The sequence below is a fragment of the Phyllostomus hastatus genome, unplaced genomic scaffold (genome assembly GCF_019186645.2).
Source record: "Phyllostomus hastatus isolate PE091 unplaced genomic scaffold, TTU_PhHast_1.1 phas_contig_549, whole genome shotgun sequence".
Taxonomy (NCBI): domain Eukaryota; kingdom Metazoa; phylum Chordata; class Mammalia; order Chiroptera; family Phyllostomidae; genus Phyllostomus; species Phyllostomus hastatus.
In genome coordinates this window covers 640,024-662,613 of record NW_025333907.1, presented here as the reverse complement: position 1 = coordinate 662,613, position 22,590 = coordinate 640,024, and the positions used below count along the sequence as shown (strand labels likewise).

General features: G+C 39.1%; 1 protein-coding gene across 1 annotated transcript in view; it reads right to left on the bottom strand.

Moving 5' to 3' along the window:
• Positions 1 to 1,045: 1,045 nt before the first annotated feature.
• Positions 1,046 to 22,590, bottom strand: part of LOC123824202 (zinc finger protein 420-like) — a 69,636-nt gene continuing 48,091 nt past the window's right edge. Inside the window, 3 exon segments of the mRNA XM_045847326.1 lie at positions 1,046 to 2,260; positions 2,262 to 2,334; positions 2,337 to 3,373. Coding sequence (XP_045703282.1) covers positions 1,858 to 2,260; positions 2,262 to 2,334; positions 2,337 to 3,373 — 1,513 coding nt within the window. The 3' untranslated portion in view covers positions 1,046 to 1,857.

Below are 22,590 nucleotides of genomic sequence, written 5' to 3'. Positions count from 1 at the left end.
AGAGAGGGGAATGAAAGGAAGAAAGAGAGGGAGAGAAACACTGATGTGTGAGAGAAACATCGATTGGTTGCCTCTCACATGCCCCAACCACAGACCTGGCCCAAAATCCAGGCATGTGCCCTGACTGGGAATCGAACTGGCAACCTTAAGAGTTTGCAGGCTGGCACTCAATCCACTGAGTCATACAAGCCACGGCACAAATTTTTTTTAAATAGATTTCATTTATTTCTAGAAAGAAGAAAGGAGCAAGAAAGAGAGATAGAGAAACACTGACTTGTCAGAGAAATGTGGACCAGTTGCTTCTCACATGCCTTGCCCTCAAATCAGGCATGTGTTCTAACAAGGAATTGAATGGGCGACCTTTCTTTTCCTGGGACAACACCCAAGCCACTGAGCCACGCCAGTCATGGCAGATCATTTTAATTTCTAAACACACAAATGCCATTATGTTATTTTCCAAAAAGTCATATTCACACTTAAAAATACAGGGTCTCCATGAGTTGTAACCTTCATTTTTTCTAAAATATATACATATAATAAAAATATTTACCAAATTCTGATGTGTCATTCCACTAGAAAATTTCCAAACTACTGATCAGAACCAACAAGGGCTTCTTGCTTGGAGAGCAATTAAGATGCTATAACCCTAGCACTTCAGTGGATAATGGCTATGAGGTCTCTGTAGCTGAATTCAAGAGTTCACAGATTTTTAAGGAACCAAAAATTAACCCCATGACTTCACATATACACCAGGAATAAAAATATAGTAGCATCAACTGATAGGAGACTGGAATCACATTAACAATTCCTTTTCAAAATATTTCCAATACTGTTGATATAGAATATTATATATTCTGAGTTAACTATGCATATCCAGACACCCATTCCCTTGACATTTTTAAGCACATCAAAAAGTAATGACCTAGCTCTGGCTGGTATGGCTCAGTGGATTCAGCGCCAGCCTGTGAACCAAAAGGTCACTGTTTAATTCCAGGTCAAGGTACATGCCAGGGTTGTGGGCCAGATCCCCAGTATTGGACATGTGAGAGCCAACTGATCCATGTTTCTCTTGAACATTAATGTTTCTCTCCCTCCCATACATTGTTATTGAAAATAAATAAAATTTTTTTAAAAAGTAATTGTTTTTAAATTCTGAATGATTCTCTATAGTATTCTGATTTATAGCAATACCTGAAAACTATTTTTAGCATTCTGTGAATTCACTCATGTTTTAAAATTGTTTCTATTACATACATTCCTAAATTTTTACATCTTTAACACCAATTTCAGGCATAAATTCTTTGGGATTTGTGAACTGTATGTATTGGACAAAAGCCAGTCATTATTATGAACGTAGAATTCCACACCCATTGTACATTCCCTGTAGGTCCACCTGTACAATTTCTTACATTCTTCTTTTTTAAGGTTTTTTTCCTCTGGTATAAATTCTTACATATCAAATAATCTGTAAACCTTGAAAAAACAATTTTGAACATTCTTCATTAGTATTTTTTCTCTTTAGAATGAATTCTGATGTGGAGTAAGATATGGGTAGAGCTTTGCTACATTTTTTACATTTGCTACATTTTATCCAGTATAAATTATAAGATATTGATAGAGGTATGGATGAGGATTAAACACTACCAAATTCATTACATTTTTAAGACTTCTCTCCCATATAAATTCTCTAACCTTGAAGGAGGCTTGAATAATGGTTAAAGTTTTGTTATATTCTTTATATTTTTTGTTTCCCTCCAGCATGAAGTCTCCAATGTCAAGGAAGTTTTGAACACAGGGTAAAAGCTTTGCTACATTCTCTACTGTTGAACAGTTTTTCTCTAGAGACACTACTGATGATTAAAAGATTTGGCACTTACATTTATATGGTTTCTCTCCAGTATGAATGACCTGATGTGGTATGTTTTGAGAAGTAAAGAAAGACTTTGTCACATAGTCCACATTGATAAGATTTATTTCCAGTATGATTACAGTAAGAACTGAAGACTGCTTAAAGGCTTGGCCATATTTCCTACATTTACATGGCTATTCACCATTATGAATTCTCTAATATTGAATAAGTTGTGAGGATTCCCTAAAGGGTTTGCCACATTCTCTACATAAGGCTTCTCTCAAGTATGAATGATCAATGTTGAGTAAGGGCTGGGGATTGTCTAAAGGCTTATCACATTTGCTACATTTATAAGGCTTCTTTTCAGTATGAATTTTCTGATGTTGAGTAAGGTTTGGGGACTGGTAAAGTTTTACCGCATTTTCTACATATATGAGGCTTTTCACCATTATGAATTCTCTGAAGATGACTAAAGTTTGAGGAATCCTAAAGGCTTTGCCACATCCTCTGCACTCAAGAGAATTCACTATAGTATGAACTTTCTGATGTTGAGTAAGCATTGAGCACTAGCAAAAGGCTTTACCATATTATCTACATTTGTAAGGCATCTCTCCAGTATGAATTTCCTGATGCTGAGTAAGCATTGAGGACTGATGAAAGGCATTACTACATTCTCTACATTCATAAGGCTTCTCTCCAGTATGAATTTTATGATGGTTTGTAAGCGTTGAGGACCGGCAAAAGGCTTTACCACATTCTGTACATTTATAAGGCTTCTCTCCAGTATGAATTTTCTGATGTCTAGTAAGGGTTGACGACAAACTAAAGGCTTTGCCACATTCTCTACATTTATAACGCTTCTCTCCAGTATGTATTTTCTGATGGTGAGTAAGGGTTGAGGACTGGCGAAAGGCTTTACCACATTCTCTACATTTATAGGGCTTCTCTCCAATATGAATATTCTGATGTTGAATAAGATTTGAGGACTGGCGAAATGCTTTACCACATTCTCTACATTTATATGCCTTCTCTCCAGTATGAATTTTCTGATGTTGAGTAAGAGTTGAGGAGCGGCTAAAGGCTTTACCACATTCTGTACATTTGTAAGGCTTCTCTCCAGTATGAATTTTCTGGTGGTTTGTAAGGGTTTCGGACCGGCGAAAGGCTTTGCCACATTCTCTACATTTATAAGGCTTCTCTTCAGTATGAATTTTCTGATGTTGAGTAAGGGTTGAGGACTGGCGAAAGTCTTTACCACATTCTCTACATTTATAAGGCTTCTCTCCAGTATGAATTCTCTGGTGAATAGTAAGGATTGAGAACCACCTAAAGGCTTTGCCACATTCTCTACATATATAAGGCTGCTGTTTAGTATGTATTCTCTGATGCAGAGTAAGACCTGAAGGCCAATTATATGTTTTACCACATTCTTTATATTTATGTTTTTCTGCAGTACAGATTTTCTTAACTCCATTTAAATTAAATATTTGACTTAAGAATTTCCCACATGGTAAACATTTGTATACTTCCCCTGCAATAGGAATATTCTTTTGTTCAGTACTATTTGAAGATTCTTTAAGTAATCTGACACATTTACTTTGCTTCTTCATCTTTCCCACATTAGGAATAAACTGATATATACTGTCATTTGATATTTGGTCAAAGGTTTCTCCGCCTTTACAATGGTTTTCTGGAAGATGAGTAGTCTGATGTTTATTAGAATTTGACTTCCAGTTAAAAATTCTCCAACTTTCATTGCAGTGATAACTTCTGTCTTCATTAAATGTACTCTGATAATCATTGAAGATAGAAAGACCGTTAGTGACACCTATAATTTCATTAAACATGTACACTTATTCCCAAATCACTATTCTCTGATACCTATTAAACCATGGTGGTTGAATTAAAAATCGCTCCCAAGTACATGAAAATTTTATATATTGGAATAAAAGAAAACTTTCCTTCTCAATGAAGTATAATAATTCTTAATAAAGGGACTGTCAAGCTGGTCACATTTAAATTTTACATATGTATTAGAATTTACTAACTTTCACAAACTACTGACTAAAATTTTAATCCTACTCTCCATTTCAGGCAATTAAATAATTATTCACATTACAAATTATCAGAGTTCCTTGATTTTGCAGACTGCCTTTAGAAGAATATATACACTTAGAAAATTGTTTTTAGGCTTCACATTTGGAAACGCATGTTCTGCAAATGTAAGTGACTTAAAGTGGGAGTTTTCCCAGACATGATCTATTTTTAACCTCTTTGGGTAACAAGGATTTTATTATGAATAATTATCCTGCACAAGTTCCATGCACTTTAACATTCTTTTTTCTTGTCAAATACTTTTTTATCAGCCTTTCATTATATTATCAAAGGCACATCTTTCATATCTTACCATTATCGTTTCAGAGAATAAATCTTCTATTCCTGGATTTTGCAACAAGGACTGGTTATCTTCAGATGACATAGCTGAAAGGTGCAAAATAAAGGTTCACAGTTATGACACTCAAGATAATGTACATTGAAGTTAAGCAATTACTGAATATAATACAATTTTTAGTACTTCAAAAATGTTAAATGTTCAAAGCAAGACCAAGAAAGGTACAAAGAAAAGAAACAGAGAGTGCTTACATTTGGCAACCATACTGCCACACCCCCTGGCACACGATGGCAATATTATAAGGAAACTCTCAGTTCCCAGTTTCTACTCTGAAGAGATGGAAGATACAATTGTGTTCAATTATCTAGTTATTTGTCAGTGTCTTTGAAATACGTTTTTCTGTTTTATATGACAGAGTGCTAAAACCATGTCAATAAGAGGTGCATGCATTGTAATGCATACTAAAAAGAAGAGTAATTGATAACTGATCAAATACCAAAGACAGAGCAGGATTAAAGACTAATGTCAAGCATACAAAAAATGTACGGAAAGATTTTATGACAGTTGTTTTTTCATTATATTACCAAAAGAAAACAAACTAAATATAGACAAATGGGATTACACCAAATATGAAAACACCTGCACATTAAGGTAAATACACAAAGGGTTAAAAACACAACCAGTGGAATTGAAGAAAATTTGTGCAAAGCATGCATCTTGTAAGTGTTTAATATTCAGAAGACATAAAGAAGTTTTACAAAACATGATAAAAGAAGTAACACAATTTTTAAAATTGCCAAAGATATATAGCTAATTAATATAAAAAAAAGCAGGAATACAGAACAGGGTGAGACAGATTCTTTAATAAGTGGTGCGAGAAAAACTGAATACCCACAAAATAATATAATTCAACCACTTTCTTTTAAAAAAAAAAAAAACATCTTTCTTACTTTATTTTATTTATTTAATTCTAGAGAGAGGGGAAGGGAGGGTGAAAGAGAGGGAGATAAACATCAATGTGTGGTTGCCTCTCGCTTGCCCCCTACTGGGGGTGGGGAAACCTGGCCTGCAACCAAGGTATGTGCTCTGACTGGGAATTGAACTGGCAACCCTTTGGTTCACAAAACCACTCTTCAATGCACTGAGCTACACCAGACAGGGCTCAACCATTTTCTTATGCCCTGTACCAAAATAAACTCAAAAGGGATTAAAAACTAAAATATAAGACCCAAGGTCATGAAAATACAGTAAGAAAAGAAATTTAATAAATTCTGCCATCACTCTTAGAAATTTTTTTTAATGTATCTTGGTAAGCATAGCAAATAAAATATTAAACCAATGAGATTACAACAAAATAAATTTTTGCATAGCAAAGTAAATTATCAAGAAAACAAAGAAATATCCCAATCTATTAAAGAGGGAATGATATCCACCAATGGTGCTAAATATCCAAAATAAAGGAGGAACTTACACAATTTAACACACACACACACACACACACACACACACACAATCTGACCGAAGAACAGGGAGAGGACCTGAGTAAATATTTCTCTAAATAAGGCACAAAGATGGCCAGTAGACATATGAAAAGATGTTCAATGTCATTCATCATCAGAGAAATGCAAATTGAGACCACAGAGAAATACCAGCACATCATGTACCAGGATGGCAATTATCAATAAATTAGCAGGCCTGCCTGGTGTGGTACAGTGGATTGAGAGCCTGCCTGCAAACCAAAAGGTCACAGGATAGATTCCCAGTCAGGGCACATGCCTGGGCTGCCAGCCACATCCCCAGCTGTGGGCATGTGAGGGGCAATGGACGGATGTTTCTCTCACACATCACTGTTTCTCTTTCTTTCTCCCTCCCTTCCTCTCTCTCTAAATGTAAATAAATAAATCTCTTAAAGAAGTAACAAACAACATGAATGGGCAATGATGTGGAGAATGAGAACCTTCATGCTCTGTCAGTGAGATTATAAATAAATAGGTACAGCCACTATCAAAAACAAAGTGGAAATTCCTCAAAATTTACAGACAAGTACCACATAACACAGCAATTCCATTTCTGTGGATTTATCCAAAGAATGTGACAACACAAATTCAAAATGGAACACAAACAACTATACCCACTGGAGCATTATTTACATGATGGAAAATATAGAACAGAAGAAAAAAATGGCCATTGTCATAATGGTACCGAAGCTCTGGAATAAATGAAGAGATTTTATTTTAGTTAACATATAACGACAAAAAAATATATCTCAATGGGTCTCCTAAAGCCATGGCTCATTATGTTTATTTAAACAATTAAATAAACTACAAATATAATATCCATGTTATTGGATATTATAACATTGGATATTATATTAAATATTGGATATTATATTGAATATAAAAACAAACTTAATTTTATTCACTTCACACTTTCTCAAGGAAAATTCTTTACCAGCTTTGTTTTTCAATCCAAAGTGTTGTGATTTAAATACCCATGTCTCATCATTAAGGAAAAATACAAATGAACAAAAAAATGATCTTCATCATGAGAAAAAACAGAGAAGCCACAAGTTGAGAAAACATATTTGTAAAAGACAATATGTACAGGACTATTATGCAAGACAAAGATGTTTTCAAACTCAACAGTGACAAAAAAGCAAACCTGAATAAAAAGGAACAAACACCTTAACAGAAATCACACTAAAATTTATACGTGGATTAAAAATTAATATCTACAAAAACATCCACACCTTGTATCACAGAGGAAATACACATTAAAACAATGAAAGTTATACAAACAGCACACTTAACCCCTAATGGGAAGAATCCAGAACACTGACCACAGCAAATGCTGCTGTGGATGTGGAGCAACTGGAACTCTCATTAATTACTGGTGAAAATGGATATCTCCTTGCAAAGAGTCTCAGAATTGTCAAAAGACTAAAAATAAGAGGGTTAGCTGGGTGGAAGGAACAAAGGGGAAAATACTGGGACAACTATAATAGCATATACAACAAAATATTTTTAAAACAACCCCAACAGCCCTGGCTGGTGTGGCTCAGTGGATTGAGCCCTGTGGCCTGTGAACCAAAGGGTTGCCAGTTTAATTTCCAATTAGGGCACATGCCTGGGTTACAGACCAGGTCCCTGGTTGGGGACATAAGAGAGGCAACCCATCACTGCATCTATCATACATTAATGTTTCTCTCCCTCTGTGTCTCCATCCCTTCCACCTTCTCTGAGATAAATAAAAAATTAAAATTTAAATTAAAAAAAAACAAAAACCCTACCCTGGCTGGTGTGGCTCAATGAATTGAGCACTGGCCTGTGAATCAAAGGGTTGCCAGTTTGATTCCCAGTCAGTGCACATGCCTGGGTTACCAGCCAGGTCCCCAGTAGATGTGTGAAAGACAACCACACACTGATGTTTCTCTCCTCTTTCTCCCTCCCTTCCTCTCTCTCTATAAATAAAATCTTTAAAAAAAAAACACAAAAAAGCCCCTAAACATACATTTACTACATAATGCAGCAATTGTGCTCCTTATTACTTAATTAAATATATAAAAACTTTTATCTACAAAAAAACCTACCAGAGAATATTAATAGAAGCTTCATTTATAATATCCAAAATTGGAAGCAATGAAAATATGTCAACAAGTGAATAGATAAGTAAACTGAAATACATACAATGAAATATTCAGCACTATAAAGAAATAATACCCTGGCTGGTATAGCTCAGTGGATTGAGCATGGGCATTGAGCATGAACCAGAGGGTAACTGGTTCAATTCCTGGTCCAGGCACATGCCTGGATTGTGGGCCAGGTCCCCAGTGGAGGCCACGTGAGAAACAACCACACATTGATATTTCTCTCCCTCTTTCTCCCTCCCTTCCCCTCTCTCTAAAAATAAGTAAATAAAATATATTTTTAAAAAAGAAATAATACGACATGAAAAGACATGAAAGAAACCTAAACACATTGAAGTAGGAGAAAAAAATTAATCTTCCTAACAAGCTGCTCAGTTGGTTAAAGCATTGTCCAGAAAAACCAGGTTGTGGATTCAATCACTAATCAGGGCATATAAAAGATTCTACCAGTGAATTCATAAATAAGTGGAACAACAAATCAAATTTTATCTCTCTCTCCTGGTCTCTGTCTCTCTAAAAAATCAATAAATGAAATGAAAAATACAGACCCTAGCTGGTGGCTCAGTGGATTGAGTGCTGGCCTATGAACCAAAAGGTTGCCAGTTCAATTTCCAGTCAGGCACACACCTGGATTGAGGGCCAGGTCCCTGGTAAGGGGTGCGCAAGAGGCAACCACACACTGATGTTTCTCTCCCTCTCTTCCCTCCTCCCTTCCCCTCTCTGTAAAAGTAAGTAAATAAAAAAAAATCTTTTTTTACAAAAAATAGAAAACAGTTGAAAGAAACACATAGAAAAGTCCAATTTCAAAAGATTACAGACTATAAAAAAAAACTACATGACATTGTAGAAAAAACAAAATGAGAGAAACAGTAAGAAGATCAATGGCTCTAAGAGTTTAGGAGACATAGGGATAGATAAGCAGAGCACAGAGAACATTTAGGGCTGAGAAACTAGTCTGTATGCCACTACAATGGTGGATATATATCATAAATTTTCCAAACCCACAGAATATACACAACCCAACAGTGAACACTATGGCACTAAAACTCTGGGTGACATTGATATGCAAATGTAGATTCACACATATTACAAATGTACCACTCTGGTGGGGGGCATTGATGAGGGCGTGGGTTATGCATGTAGAAGCAGGGAGTGTGGGAATTCTCATTTACTTCTACACAATTTTGCAATGAACCAACTGCTCTTTGAAAAGTCATTCACAGACTTCCTTCTCTGAAGTCTCTGTACTCAGGTCTATACATCTTCTCTATGGTTCTCTAAGCCCATCCAAGAAACAAATATTTGCATCCTCCATTAAAATACACACACACAATATATCACTTCAAAACAATACAAATGACCAGATTCAAAGAAACAAATAATACCAAGTTGCCAAAAATGTGGGCATCCTAGACACTATATACAGTTGAACAAAAGATAAATTGGTGCAAACAGTATGAATAACAAGAAGGGGTCCGCCAAAAAATTAAAATAATCCCTGGTTGGTGTAGCTCAGGGGACTAACCGGGGGCTAAGAACCAATGGATCACCAGTTTGATTCCTAGTCGGGGCACATGCCTGGGTTGAGGACCAGGTTCCCAGTGGGGGACCACATGACAGGCAACCACACTTTGGTGTTTCCCTCTCTCTCCCTCTCTCTAAAAACAAATAAATAAAATCTTTTAAAAAATTAAAATAAAATCGTTTTGTCATTCAGCTCTTCTACTCAGGATATTTATCAAAAAGTATTCAAAGGAGGATTTGCAAGAGACATGTGCATACCTGTGTCAATTGTAACATTATTCACAAAACCCTGAATAGGGGGAAACACCCCCCATGTCTATGGACAAATAAATAGACTAAAAAATTTACTATATACATAAAATAAAATACTGCTCTGCCAGGAAATAGAAAATGAGGTTATAACCTGTGTTGGGAACTGCCCTGCCTGGTATCAGAAGCTGTAACCCCCACCAAGGCTAAGGCTGAGGGAGTGGCCTTGGACTGTAAGCCAGCCCGGAGACAAAAGCTTATCTCCTTGGCAGGAGCACTGCTTCTGCTGCTTCATTCATAACTGAACCCCAATGCTTGGTCAGTTACCCAGTGACGGGTAAGATTCCCCAAGGGCGGAATGACCTAGACAGGCACAATCACGTGGGAGGCCCCCAAGGAAGGACTTTGGGGGCTACAGCAAAAGGGGGTGATGGACCCTTTCTCCTCAGCTTTGACATAGCCTGAGTCCTCATCATCTGGGAGAAAATCTCCTTATCCCTTGGTTGCCTTAGTTCCCTTGCTCCACCTAAGCCTGAAACAATGACAGGGTGGTGCAGCTCTGTGCTGAAAAGGGCGGGTTCCCCGGGTGATCAGGCCTAAGAAAGAATATGCAAACTCCTGTGAAACCTGCTTTGTTTAGAATGCTCTCAGTTGAATGATAAGGGTCCGAGGAAGAAGTAAGTTTGTTCTTTAAAGTTTTACAGCTCTTTGACCCTGACTCAAAATAGGCCCTCAGACTTCCTTGTTATCTATTGTTTGATCCTTACTTCCTAGCAATGAGTAATGAGCTTTTACCTGAATTCTTATTTCAAACGAAACCAATAAAAAGCCTCTCCAGAGGGGGAACGAGGTGCTCCCCACGTGAAGAGTGGCCATGGCGCCCTCCAGGAGAGAGGGTGGCCAAGGCGCTCCCCAGGTGAGGAGTGGCCCTGCTGTTCCTATTCCCCCACAGGACCTGGTTGTCTCTGTGTATGTTTTTAGCATGTTTTGACCAGCATCCGCAGCCGAGATAGATACTGATGGCCGGTATCCTCCACAAACCTGGTAGCACAAAGACAAACATTGAGGACTTTTTTTAAGTGAAGCACACAAATAACAAAGCCACACATACTACAGAATTCAACTTAGGTGAGTAATGTCATGGTGTCCATGTCATAGGAAAAAAAAAGGCAGTCACATGGGCCTCGATTTTCAGGCAAATGAGGAAGTGGTTGTTTAGTGGACATTGAGACATTTCTTCAAGATGGAAGTTTCAAAAGATCAGATGCACAACAAGGAGAATATACTTAATATGACTGAACTACAGAGTTACAGAAGGTTAAGAGGATAGATCTTTTTTCTCACTTTTTTTTAGATTTTATTTTCTTTTTTAGAGAGAAGGGAAGGGTGGGAGAAAAACATCGATCAACTTCCTCTTTCTTGTACATGTTCCAAACAAAAACCAAACCTGAAACCCAGGCATGTACATGCCCTGACCGGGAATTAAACTGGCAACCTTTGAGTTTGCAGGACGAAGCCCAACCAATCAACTGAACCACACCAGTCAGGGCAGTTTTTTATCAAAATTTAAAATAAAATATAGTATCTAAAAGAGTTATAAAACTTTGCAAAAATTACATTCAATTTAGAATTTTTATCTCACATAAACAGAAGATAAATTGAATCATGAAGATATAAAATTAAGACTATTTCCAACACTCACAGGGATAATCAACAGTTGACCATTAACCAAGCTCAGAAAGAAGTAAGGTAAGTCATAAACAAAGTAGGGTAAAAACCACACAAATGTGCACAATTTTAATAGCAATTGACATATGGCTAATACATATCTGTATTAAGTCCCACAATGTTTTAAGCGTACCAAGTGGAGAACCATCATTCATGTTCCTATACAAATAAAAACCAACAATGCAATCAACTAAATTTGGGGAACCTATCATAAAAAAGGAAACATACTAGTAAACCAGTGGGAGTTGTGGCTGAGTGAGACTGAGGGGTGCTAGAGTCCAGGTCATTCTCTTAAAGGACACGCACACAGACTTACTGGGACTCCAGCCCTAGAAAAGCAGCTTGAAAGGAACCAGGGACATGCTGGGAGGAAATGAATTGTCTGGCTTCAGGGATAACGCTGGAAGGGCAGCTTTCTGCCACACAGCAATCTTGTCCGAGGCCATTATTCTTGTTGAGCCTTCCCCACCACACAGCTAGCAGGTGCCATATCTGAGTCTCCATCTAACTCGCTGACACCTTAGCCTTGTCCTAGAGATTCCTGGAGACCTTGCCCCACTCAACTTGACAGTCCACCCAAGCCATGTCCAACGGCTTTTTCATACAAATGGCCTCTCTTGCCTTATGCTTCAGACTCTCCTTAATCTCAGAAAAAAACTGAATCTAGCCTCTGCATACCCCATACCTCTCACTCAGTGACCACACACAGAGCACTAGCTGCAGCTGGCCTCTGATCTCATCTTGGCCTCTCTGGACAACTTCACAACCAGCACAAGGGGACATCTTCATATCACTCTGTAACTGGTGCTTAGTGGAAATGCGCAGATTGTAGGTGGTGGCTAACCTTACACCTAAAGAGAAGGCTCAGAGCCAGTGCACCCAGGGACAGCTTAGGACCATGTCAGACTACAACCCTACCACTTCTACAAGCAACACACTCACAGGACAGACTCAAAGAGCACCAAAGCCTCACTGAACATTTTCCTAAATATGAAGTATCTAAGAATTCTGTGGCTCATTTCTTACCAAAAAAGCACATTCAGTCATGTTGTCTCATTACTTCTTAATGAAAAAACAGAAATCTGACCGAGGTCTAATCAGAAAGCGAAAACACATCAAGGAACAGTCCCAGGCAGCATTGGACTGAACCAGAGAGAATAATAAAATGATAGTGTTGATGAAATCAGGTTAAAAATACATGGTGGTCAATGTTTGATGGTTGCCTATGGCAGTAACTTATTGAAGAACTCTAAGGTAGAGAGATACATTAAACTCTTCTAAACAAAGAAATTGGAGAATACAAACTGGAAATTTCATATTAGTTCATACAAAGTAAAACGACATTGTGAAATGAGATAGAAAATTAGATTGTTTCATTTTGGGGAGGTGCATTATGCTGCAATGAAATCACTGAGTCTAAACACTGTAGAATCTTATTTGAAGCCTCCCTGGGATTAGAAATCATAAGCCAGAAAACATGACATCTGTCTTCAGGACTCTAGGGATTTCTGCAATGAATTCTAGGATCAAAACCACTTCCTTCATAAACTCCATTCATGAGACAAAAACAAAACTTAAAAAATAAGGCTTAACTTACAATTTCTCAGCAATGTGCACAGATTGTCCCAGGTCCCCAACAAAATTGAAGAGGAGCCAGACCACCGCAGCCCTCAGAGTCAAAGGGAAAGTCTTTGCCCCAAATGCTAAGAGGATGACAGAGGTCACTGGAGTAGAACCAGAGTCCCAAGATGATATGGGAGCAAAGGACATGATGGAGACCAGCTGACCCTCTATGACAGCAACAGAAATAAATCTGGGCTTTTCAAAATCCTTTCCACTGCAGCACAGCTTCCCAAATCACACCTTAAAATCTGGCTACTTCTGTGACCTTTGGGCCTCTCACCTGCATCATCTGCTTTGCCATTCCCACCTACCTTGGGGAGCAGATATTATTTTTTTTCTGCAAACGTCCCAGTACTCTTTCATTTCCTCCACAATAGCGACGAGGACTGGCTTAGGGAAAACACAACCTGTTTATAAAAGAAACATTAGTTTTGACAGAGATTCTCCCACTTACAATCCAGTTTGTCCTCAGGCAAGCAGACTGGTAGAATAATGATAACCTCCAATTTGTTACTGGAGAGCAAGAATCTAAAAGTCTACCATACAAAGTAGAGTCCGTAAATGATGTTAAATACAACAAAACCCTGTGTGTGGAACAGGGACTCTGAAAGGAAGTGACCCTTACCCAGAGAGACCAGGTTCCTGTAGTTCTCCGACATCACATCCATGTACAATTTTCGCTGAGCTGGGTCCAGGCATTCCCACTCCTCCTGAGAGAAATCTACTAAAATGTCCCTGAAGGTCAATGGTCCCTGAAAAATAAGACACATTTAGCAAAGGGCTACCATGAATTAATGTAATCCAACTTGAAAACAGTGTAGAAGTGGTTTCAACCTAGGAGAGTATAGTTAATTATCTAGTAACATCATTCTGACCCAGTGGTGTTCTCTAGTGTATTTTCTAACACTGAGAAATGAAAATGACATATGTCCACCAATCCACTGCAGAGACTTTACTTTTCAGAAAAATAACCTTTAAAATGAAGGGACAGCACTGGCTTGTGTGGCTCAGTGGACTGAGCACTGGCTGGCAAACCAAAAGGTCACTGGTTTTATTCCCAACCAGGGTATATGCCTGAGTTGGGAGCCAGGGTCCCGTTTGGGGGCATGCTGACTGATGTTTCTCTCCCTCTCTTTTTCCCTCCCTTCCCTTCTCTCTAAAAATGAATAAATAAAATCTTATAATGAAGGGATAGACACAGGCATGTGGATTGTTGAGTGCTGTGCTTATATAATTCACGATCAACTGCGTGTATTTCTCAGCAGGAAAAGACATGGTGAGTTGGAGTATAAGAGCTCTTCATGTTTAATTTAGAGCACAAATAACTGCAGTTTTGTAAAAATGCAGATTATGATTCAACCATTCTAGAATGGGGCCTATGTTTCCACATCTTTAACAAATTCACTTTTTATTAGTGACACCATCATCTCTGGTCCATGTGCCATATTTCTGAATAGCACAAAAAGGAAAACACAGAAAATAATTCATGTGTGATTCTGAGCTGAAAGACTTTTATAAAATTTACAGTTCTGAAGGAATAAGAAACATATCAGCCATATTACTTGAAAATTTAGTGAAGGTAATCCTAAAACAAGATTATTCTGCCTCTTATGAGAATATCTTCTGAAATATACAGTAAATCCATAGACCTTGAGTTTTACTCCAAACTGGATCTAAAATCTTCAAAAAACAAAACAGGCAAATACACAGAGACCTCATGGATGTTCAATGAGTTTCTGTAACTGAGAAGAATGAAAACATTTGAAGAGCGTAAGAAGACTCAATGTCTCAACTGTTAACATTTTATGCACACAGGCATATATACATATGGAAACTAGGTACAAATGAAAAGTGATATAAAACAGAATTTTCATGTCAATAAAATTAAGATTATTTTATGATTCTATAAATCTCATAAATCTATTTGTGGATGATACCTTTTGTTTTAAAAACAATAAAAAGAGGAATGCACATAATGATGAAATATAAATTAAAGTTAGTGTTTATTAGCCTTTTATTTCCTTTAAAATTTAAAAGAATGCACTATATATTAAAAGGATTTTTGTAAATTTTCTTGAAAATATGAAAAGTGATAACGTAGAGTATGTTTGTGAAATGAGTGTGGAATATAATGAAAACTTACAGGAACAAGTCCTGATTGATTTTATCCTCCATATCAAAAGCAAATGATTTCTAAGAAATAAACATAGGGGTTTCATTTTCCAAAGCAAACAAAAACTAAGAGAGGGTTGTTTCCAGGTAAAATGTGATGGTTTTTTTCAAATTTCTTAATAATTCCCTGCTAGACTCTTGTTAATGATGAAAGGGAACTATTAACTACGTAGTGAAGAGACCACCTCAGCCAAATGAATACCAGGTAGACTAGAACAATGGATATCAGGTGACTGAAGCACATGGAAGGACATGTAATCACTGCTGTGACATTACTGATAAAGAAGGAAAGAAGGGAAGAAGGGAAGAAGGAAAGAAAGAAAGAAAGAAAGAAAGAAAGAAAGAAAGAAAGAAAGAAAGAAAGAAAAAGAGAGAGAGAGAGAGAGAGGGAGGGAGGGAGGGAGGGAGGGAGGAAGGAAGGAAGGAAGGAAGGAAGGAAGGAAGGAAGGAAGGAAGGAAGGAAGGAAGGAAGGAAGGAAGGAAGGAAGATTGGTCTTGCTGTTGAATGCTGGCCTGCAAAACCAAAGGTCAATGGTTCAAATCCCATTCTCAGACCAGGCCAGGGTTATGGGCCATGTCACTGGTTGGAGACGTGTAAGAGGCAACCAATAGATGTTCCCCTTGCACATCAATGTTCCTCTCCATCTTTATCTCCCTCTCGTCCCCTCTGTTTAAAATATTTTTGTATAATTTTTTAAAAAATTTTAAAAAGAACAATTTACAATAGCCAAGTGCTGGAAGCAACCTAGATACCCATCAGTAAATGAATGGATGAAAAAACTATGGTACATTAACACAATGGAATTCTATGCAGCAGAAAGAAAGAAGGAGCTCCTATCCTTTGCAACAGCTTGGATGGAGCTGGAAAGCATTATGCTAAGCGAAATAAGACAGGCAGTGAAAGACATACCATATGATCTTACCTTTAACAGGAACCTAATCAACAAAACAAAGAAACAAGCAAGATATAACCAAAGACACTGAAATAGAGGACACGCTGACAGTGACCAGAGGGGAGAAAAGAGGGAATTTCAGGGGAGAATGGGAAGGGTTCACAGGAACAAATTGAAAGGACACATGGACAAAAACTGGGGGGAGGGTGGTAATGGGAGGGAAGTGGGGAGGGAAGGGTGGGTGGGCTGGAATCGGAGTAAAAGAGAGAAAACTGTACTTGAACAATGATTAAAATTTTAAAAAATAGAAAAAAATTTTAAAAATAAATCATTATGTGAAAATGATCACAAATAAACATTATTTTTTGCAAATGTCAATGCACATATAGCTCTCACATATCAAACACAAATACTGTAGTACATCTATTTTTACTTTATTATTTTAAGATTATATTTATTTTTAGAGAGGGGAAGGAGAAAGAGGAGAAAAACATCCATGTGTGGTTGTCTCTCACATGCCCTCTACTGGGGTCCTGGCCCACAACCCAGGCATGTGCCCTGACTGGGAATCGAACTGGTGACCCTTTGCTTCACAGTCGGGTGCGCAATCCCCTGAGCCACGCTGGCCAGGGCACTTAAACAACAAGTACATCTAAATAGCAAGACTTTTATACCAAACTAGTAAGCAAGTCTCTTCTATCTACTCCTCTTTGTCAGAACTTTCTGAGCAATCCTGACCAGTAAAATAAGCACTTTTTATTCCTGGTTTACAGAGTTGATTCTGCAAACACATGAACCTAAACCTACATTCCCTTCTCCACCAATACCCGAGCCTCTGAGCCCATCCCAACAGGGATGAGGGACAGGGGTGCCAGGTTGATGTGTCACAGAAGGGATGTTTTCAGTAATTGAAGGTCATTAATTACAGGTGGAAATTCGTCATGGCCTTCATCAGTCTGGATGAAGATAATACAGGCACTAGGACAAAGGAGAGAAGTATATAAACTGGTGACCTTAACAATCATAAGAAAAGAAAAAAAAGTAGATAAAATTAACCTCACATCAGAAGCAGAGAAATAAATGTTGCAGGTTTTAAATCCACTGATGTTAGGTAGAAAAACAAACATAGCTTCTGACCCAGGATACACTGTTTACCTGAGAAGCAGCCATGTTGTCCTGGTCCTACTCCAGGATGTTTTCTCAGAAGACGATATGCTGAGTAGTCACGTCTCTTTTTGAGGATATGGCTTTGAAGGTTTTCACACAGCCTTTTAATCTGCTTCTCACACAGTCACAAGCAGAAGGACCTGAAAATGCTGGAAAGGTTATCCTCCCTTGTCCTTTGTCACAGGAGAGTCAGGAATAGTAAGCTCGTAAATAAAGAGCACACTGGCAGTTTTCTCTTTCTTCTTTTCAGGTGCTCTCTCCCCAGACAGATGTCCACATAAACTCATACAGCAATGAGAATGTGTGCTGCTCTCCTGAACTCCAAACCCAGCAGAGCACCCCATTGTCTCCACTGACCAAAGTCTGCTCCCTGCCCTTGCAAAGGCATGCTAGCATACCTTTTCTTTCCTCTTCTCCTTCCCTTTCAACCTACAGATTACCTTTGTCCTTTCTTTCTAAGTTGCAAGGGCACTTCTTTTGACTGTCTATTGTTCCCACTTTTTCTAATATTATGTCTTTAAATAAAATTTTTTTATTAAAAAAAAAATGCATGACCCAGCTGAGTCATTCAGCTGATTGCAGCATCACTCCATATACCAAAATGTTGCGAGTTTGATTGCTGGTCAGGAAACTTACTTAGGTTATAGGTCCTATACCCTTCAAAATGCATGTGGGAGGAAGCCCATTGATATTTCTCTATCACATCAATGTTTCTCTCTCTTTTCCTCTGTCTCTATAATCAATAAGTATATCCATGAATGATTATTTTTAAAAAATGCATCCCAAAGCACTCCTACAAATTCCTGGCTGCATCTTAGCATAACCTGGAGCACCTCAATAAACAATGATGCTCCACCCAGAGCAGTTGTACAGCTCTGTGGATGGCATAGCTGATGTCATTTCTCAAACTTCTCAAGTGATGTTTCCACATGTTGATGTTTCCCTCTCTTTCTCCCTCTCCCTTCCCATCTAAAAATAAATAAAATCTTTAAAAATAAAAAAGCAATATAAAATAATGCAAGATACGATACTGAAAACTTTAAAAAATATTTCCTATGATAATGTTAAATTACACAATCAATACATGTGCTTTCTGGGAACCATGTTTCAGGTCAATCCAATATTTCTGTCAGTATTTTCAGAGAATGGACAAGAGGGACTTGAGGGGAACAGCTCCTTTGTGACTCAGTCAATAATTCAACAAATCACATAATGAGAAGGAAAGAGTTGGGGAACGTTGGAGAAACTCATGAAACTACGTTCTGACTGTAGTAAGATTATACACACCCTTACCCATTGCACAGTGAAATAACCTGGTATTATTTACTAAGTACCAATGGACATTCCAACGTATGAGAAAGGGTAGAAAGGATGCAGGACTCAGAATTTAAACTACACACAACATAGTCAAAAGGAAAACTATCTGGAATTATTTTTTAAGGTAATGACTTCTAAGGTTAAAGTTTTGCCCTGACTGGTGTTTTTCAGTGGGTTTAGCATCCTTTTGCAAACTGAAAGGTAACTGGTTTGATTCCCAGTCAGGACACATGCCTGGGTTGTGGGATGCGTCCCCAGTTGGGGGTGTGCAAGAGGCTGATGATTGATGTTTCTCTCACAAATTGATGTTTCTCTCCCTCTCCTTCTCCCTCCCTTTCCCTCTCTTGAAAAGAAGTAAATTTAAAAAAAAAAACATAACACCAATGCTTATTTTAAAAGTTAATAACTATTTACAGAAAAGATATCCAACAGAATAAGATTTATCTCAATACGTTTTTTAAAGATAAATTCAATGTGAGAGGTAGTAGGAAAAAAGCATCATGTGAGAGCAAATAATTATAAAATTCACAAGTCCTATAAAGTGGGGATTTGTAATTCCAATTCAAATTAAGTGAAAAAAATTAGCAAATGTTAAACCACAAGCTGATTATCTCACAACTTAATCATCCACATCCAGGTTCCCATTCTTCCTGGTACTATATTTCTGCGTATGGATCTGTTTGTCTCTTCCCTGTTTCTCTGCACTTTTATCCTTTCCTGTGTTTCCCCTCCAACCTCCTCTGCTCTTTCTTCCCTTTTCTCTATTGCTGTACCTACACGAGTTTCATGAAACAACTGAAAACTATTTCAGTTGCACTTTCTCCCAATCTTTCTGATTGCTCCCATCTGCCTTCCACTATCCCCTGCACGCCGGTGTCCCCTCTGCTGCTCCAGTTACAGTCTTTCCTGTCACCCCCCCACCCTCAAACAGGCTGACTCAGTGCCGTTTCTCAGTCTTAATCCGTCATGCCCAAACCCCCTTTCCGTCCTTGCTCTCGCTCCCTAACTCGTCCCCTCAGAACCACTCCCTCTGCCAGAAGAGCCTCGCTCTTTGCTGCCCCTACGTCTGCTCACAGGCCCTTCTCCCTGTCAGCTCCCCTAGTCTCTCTGGGGCTCCCCCCCACCCCGCCCCATCCTCGGCATTTCTCCCCGGTCTTCCTCCTCCGGCTACTTTCCCCACCTACCCTTTCACTCCTATGTCCCTCCCACCTCCCCTGCGTTGCTGTCTCCTACTGTCCCTCATCCGCCTTTTCTTCTCCTCAAGTGTCCGTCTCTCCTATTGCGCCTCCCGGATCCCCGTCACAGCCTCATTCCGCCGCTTTCCCAGCCGCCCCTTCGCCCTCACCGCTTCCACAAAGCCCCTCCCCGCATGGGGCTGATCACTTCTCCTCGGAACAACGTGATTTCCCCACCTAAGACCCACTCTAGGAAAGTGTGCTCTTACTGGAATTCAGGCCGCTTATTAAATGGGGGACGTGGAGGTCTCAGGTGGGACGGACTGCAGACCCCCCCCAGTCGGGGTGCAATCAGCAGAGACAACAAGCCGTGGGGAAGGGTACAAAAGAATGCAGAGCATCCACGCCTCAGGGTCTCACAGGGAACCCCGACTCACCGCTATAGGAAGCTCGGAAAGGGATTTCACCGTTTGTAGTGATCCTCAGCCTTTCCCTGCCTAGGAATGAGAACTTGGAAAATTAACCTTCAACTAGGAAAACCCAAAGCAGGAAGAATGGCCTGACCTTTTGTTTCTCCAGTCGGTTCCTGGTCCGTAAGAGACTGCGCATGCTCCTCACTCAAAACTCTGATGGGTGGGTCAGAGCCTCAGCTGAGCGCTTCCGCAGAGTACTGGCGGAGGGGATAGAGGCCGGGCTTGAAAAGGGCCAGGCCAGTGAAAAGATGAATCGGGGACGGGGGCAGACTTAGTGGCGTGGCCTGGGCTCCATTCCACCTTGATCCCCTACGTTATAAACAATCCTTGGTCATTCATTTATCCACATAATTATTCCTAAAATTTGAGCGAGTTCTTTTCAAAAATAAGTATTTTGGTGATACTACAATGATTAAATTTTCGCTAAGATCTTTACCACACAATGTAACCTTCCCTCTGGACTCTCACCTTCCGCAATCTATACAAAAGGGCGCTGGGAGGGGAAAGGGGGCGTTCTGGGGAGGAGTCTGGGCAGATTCTCTCTGACTGGGCACGGGACCTGACTGGGATCCAGGTAGGCTCAGTGACAATTAGAAAGTGAATGAGTGCCACCTTGTGGAACTGCCTGGGAAGAGGCCTGAATTCCATGGGCTCTGCCTCCAAAGATTCTTTTCCAGCTTTAAAAATGCTGTTATGAAACCAGAAAAGTTGATGTTTGTGCTGCTTGCCACCACTAGACTCAGCAAGTACAGACAGAAGTTGACTCTGTATGGGAGGCTTTATTTAGATTGCCAACGATCTGAGAAAACTTCAGGTTATGTACCCTGAGATAATGTCTTACATTTCATTCCAGGCCTGCCCTTTTTATAAGAACGGGAAAAGTGTAGTTAATGAGTTCGGTATGCAGGGGAATAGTTAAGCACATAAAAGCTGCAGCATTCTTTTATCTGTGACTTGGGCGATGGTTTTCATCTGTTTTGTCAGTGGGTGTCTCACCCTGGAATACAATGGCTGAGACACCATCTTGATTGCCTGTGGTCCTCCAGAGGCACAACCGTGGAACTGCTTCGCCTGGAGCGAAGTTGGGTCATGCCTTCAGTTCCTGAAACAACAGTTTTTTACAAACATTGATTGCAAAGCTTATTAGCCATTACCTGAAACTAAAATTTTTCCAACATTTGAGTCTCCCATCATTCCCCCACTGTTAGTTTAAACTATCTTATTTCTATGAGATCCATTTCATATGCAAATACTCATTTTGTTATAGGCACGTATCTTGTCATTAGACCATCTGGTAGAGGGTTTAGGAATACATTTAATTGCAGATCCACATAAGGGAGCACATTGTATGCAACAACAAGCTATGATAAAGCACAAAACATTTTTTAGCACAGTTGACAAAAGTTGCACTCTAGCTGGGGCAACATTAAGGACTTTTTTTCCCCAAATTATAAGACAATGTTTATTTAGAATGTTACAGAGGTAGGCTGAAAGAAGTATTCAAAGTCATGAAAAGCAAGGACCTACAACCTAGATTATCCAGCAAAGCTATCATTTAGAATAGGGAGACAGCTCTGGCTGGTGTGGCTCAGTGGACTGACTGCCAGCCTGCGAACCAGAGGGTTGCTGGTTTGATTCCCAGCCAGGACACATTGCTGGGTTTCAGGCCAGGTTCCCAGTTGGGGATGCACAAAAGTCAACCACACATTGGTATTTCTTTCCCTCTCTTTCTCACTCCATTCCCCCTCTCTAAAAAACAAACAAATAAATAAATAAATAAATAATATATTTTTTAAAAAGAATAGAAAGGCAGATAAAGTGCTTCACAGAGAAGGTCAAGTTAAAGGAGTTCATCATCACCAAGCCCTTATTATATGAAATGTTACAGGGACTTATCCAAGAAAAAGGAGATCAAAACTATGAACAGTAAAATGACAACAAACACAACTATGAACAACTGAACCTAAAACAAAAACAAGTTAAACAAACAACTAGCAGAGGAACAGAATCACAGAAATGTAGTTCACATGGAGGGTTATCAGTAGGGAGGGGGTGAGGAAAGGATGGGGAAAACAGGTAAAGGGAATAGGAAGCATAAATAGTAAGTACAAAATAGACAGGGGAAGGTTAAGAATAGTATAGGAAATGGAGAAACCAAAGAACTTATCTGTATGACCCTTGGAACAAAGCAGGGTGGGGGGATACTGGAGGGAAGGAGGTATAGGTCTGAGAAGGATGAAACAAATGGGACAAACATAATAGCATAATCAAAAAAATATACTTAAGCCCTGGATGGTGAGGCTCAGTGGATTGAGTGTCAGCCTGTGAAGCAAGTGGTTGCTGGTTCCATTCCCAGTCAGAGCACATGCCTAGGTTGCAGGC